This window comes from Chrysochloris asiatica, unplaced genomic scaffold (genome assembly GCF_000296735.1).
Source record: "Chrysochloris asiatica unplaced genomic scaffold, ChrAsi1.0 scaffold03396, whole genome shotgun sequence".
In the NCBI taxonomy this organism is placed as follows: domain Eukaryota; kingdom Metazoa; phylum Chordata; class Mammalia; order Afrosoricida; family Chrysochloridae; genus Chrysochloris; species Chrysochloris asiatica.
This window is the reverse complement of record NW_006411914.1, coordinates 6,666-9,648: the sequence shown is the minus strand read 5'-3', so window position 1 is coordinate 9,648 and position 2,983 is coordinate 6,666. Positions and strand designations below refer to the sequence as shown.

The window sequence follows — 2,983 nt, the reverse complement described above, 5'->3', positions numbered from 1 at the left end:
CCAAGTGGTCTCACCCAATATGGTGGCTTCAGGCTTCTTCTAGCCGAGAATCCCGGACTAGAAAGCAATAGATTTCTTGCTTTGGCCACAAATTCCCCCAGCTGTGAGCCTTCCAACCTTTTAAGTATTCCTTTATATGTGGTTCAGAGTTCTGGGACCATCCTCTGAGCCTGCTTGGTCGGGTATTCCGTGTTGTTGTTGGTGGAGCTCTGTACTACACGTCCACCCGATCTGCCATCTTGTTTGTTCCTCCAGTGTAGCTTTTATGGGGAGCTGATCCACAGGGAGGTTTCCACATGTTCTCTTCACCTGGTCCTGGCTACTGGCTGGTCCCTTTGCCATGCCTGCTTATAAGTCAGTATTTGAGGAGAGGGCCTGAATTTCCAGAGAGGCTCTGCAGTGATGAACTTAACTGCTTTTAATTCTAAGGAGCCCTGGTGGCACAGTGGGTGAAGTGTTGGACTGTTAACTACAAGGTCAGGGGCTCACCTCCACCAGGCGCTCTATAGGAGAAAGATGAGACTATCTGTTCCTGTAAAGACTTATAGTATCGGAAACTCTTAGGAACAGTTCTACTCAGTCCTATAGGGTTACTGTGAGTTGGATGAGTCCTAGTTGGTTTTTGAAAAAAATACATGTGTATTTCTTATGTCACATAGCCCTCTTACTCATTTTCAGTTTCCAGAAGTAAAAGCAGTGGCAGTAAGAGTATAAGAGTGACAGAAGACAGAATATCAGGGATTCTTCCAGTGACTTTGGCCAAGCCAAGAGTCTTTAGAGAAGACACTTCTGTACATTTTCAAAAGATTAACTCCTTTACATCTTGATTCAGGTTCCAAGTGTTCAGGATTTCACAGCTGCTTCACTTGCGCTTGTGGCCAGCCTGCATATACCCATGAAACAGTAGTGGAAACAAAGCAAGAAAGACTGGCTCAGGGTAAACCAGTAGGACGGGATGTTCCATATGCAGCAATGGGAGGATTAACTGGCTTCAGCTCACTGGCAGAAGGCTACATGCGATTAGATGACAGTGGAATCGGTAAGTGATGATATATGAAATGTGAGCTTGTCTTATTGTCTTCATGTGCAAACAATCCTGAAGCCTTGCGTTTGTGTAGTGCTTTATATTCTTGGCCCTGTTTTTTCAGAAGACATTCTTTAATTTGATTTTAAGTCCCTGTTGACATTATATATTGACATCATAGAAAATTTTAATAACACAAGGGAAAATATCACTTTTACCACAGTATTGTTACTGTTAAGTGTTTTCCAGTCAGTTCTGACTCAGCAATCCTATAAATTTGAACTGCCAACCTTTTGGCTAGCAGTTCAGTGCCTACAGTGCCATGCCAGGACTCCCTTACTACAATACTTCTATCCAAATCCTAACCCACAACCTCACTGTTTGTAGTAGCTAAATATTTCTTTTATTTGATATGATGGAATTTATCTGTTATCCTAGTGTATGTAATTTTTGCTGTGATAAAACCATCTAATATTTGAAATATGTTTATATGCATGTATGCATATATAATGTGTACATACAAATATGTATGCCTACATATGTAAACACACATCTGTTTGCATACATACAAGAGGTTTCCAAAAGTTTATGGGACATTACCTTTTAATTCAATTTTTCCATAAGCTTTTTGAAGCCGCCTTCTATAAGTTCCAAGTAATATTGAGAATGGTTTCATAGAATAGTTTACAAACTATTGAAGTTAGCTGGATTTTTCTGAGTGTTGAGTGGGAGTGGGAAGAAGAATATATTCCCTATTTTAATTACTTATCTGTGTTTATTTATCTTTATTTTACAAGCATATTTTGTGTTTTCATTAAAATCTATACAAATGAACATTTTCGTATTGTAAAATATTTAAATGATAAAAGTTCAAGGACCCCTTGATTACTTCTTCATACTCCAGCTTCTTCCTCAGAAGGTAATTTGCTGCTATTGGTTTATTTATGTTTTTCTTTTTAGCATAAATTCTTAAAGTTTTCTTTAAAAAATAATTTAAAAGCCTTTGAAGCCCTGTTATGTTAGGACACATAAAATTTTTTTTTAAAAACTCAAAAACTGTTGCATAGAAATCTGTAAACAGATCCATCCATTTTTGCCTTGCTTATAGCAGCCTTATTCATGATGTACCTAAGATAGAGAGAAGGACAATTGTTGGGTTGAAAATATGTTCACATTTAAAATTTTGACACATTCTGCCAAATTGCCCTCTAAAAATGTTGTTCTTGTGTATATTTCCTCCAGCATTATTTTGTTGTTTTTAGGTGCCACTGAATTGCTTCTATCTCATAGTGACCCTACGAACAACACAATGAAACCCTGCCAGGTGCTGTGGCTTCCTCACAATTGTTATGTTTGAGTTCATTGTTGCTGTCACTATGTCAGTCCATCTCCTTGGATGTCTCCTCTTTTACCATGACTCTCCTCTTTACCAAGCTTTATGCCTTTCTCCAGGGACTGGTTCCTCCTGACAACATGTGCAAAGTACGAGATTTGAAGTCTCACCATCCTGGCTTTAAGGAGCATTCTGGCTGTACTTCCTTCTAGTACAGATTTGCTTGTTCTTCTGGCAGTCCGTGGTGTTTTTAGAATTCATCTCCAGTGCCATAATTAAAATGCATCAATTATTCTATAGTCTTTCTTATTCATTGTCCAATTTTACATGTATATGAGGCCATTGAAAAAACCAAGGCTTGGCCCAGGTACATCTTAATTCTCTAAGTGGTATCTTTGCTCTTTAGCACTTTAAAAAAAGATTTTTTTTGTAGCAGGTTTGCCTAGTGCAGTATATCATTTTATTTCTTGACTACTGATTCCATGAGCATGGATTGTGGAGCCAAGCAAAGTGAAGTCTTTGATAACGTCAGTCTTTTCCCTCTCTATCATGATATTATGTATTGGTCCAGTTGTGCAGATTTTTGTTTTCTTTATATTGAGATGCAATCCATAATGCAAGCTGTA

General features: G+C 38.1%; 1 protein-coding gene across 1 annotated transcript in view; it reads left to right on the top strand.

Annotated features, from left to right (window-relative positions):
- Positions 1 to 806: 806 nt before the first annotated feature.
- The window catches only part of LOC102840459 (protein FAM221A-like), a gene marked incomplete at both ends in the record, with an annotated part of 5,160 nt that continues 2,983 nt past the window's right edge, over positions 807 to 2,983 (top strand). Inside the window, one exon of the mRNA XM_006878095.1 lies at positions 807 to 1,039. Within this exon, the coding sequence (XP_006878157.1) occupies positions 807 to 1,039 (233 nt within the window). The remainder of the gene's footprint in view (positions 1,040 to 2,983) is intronic.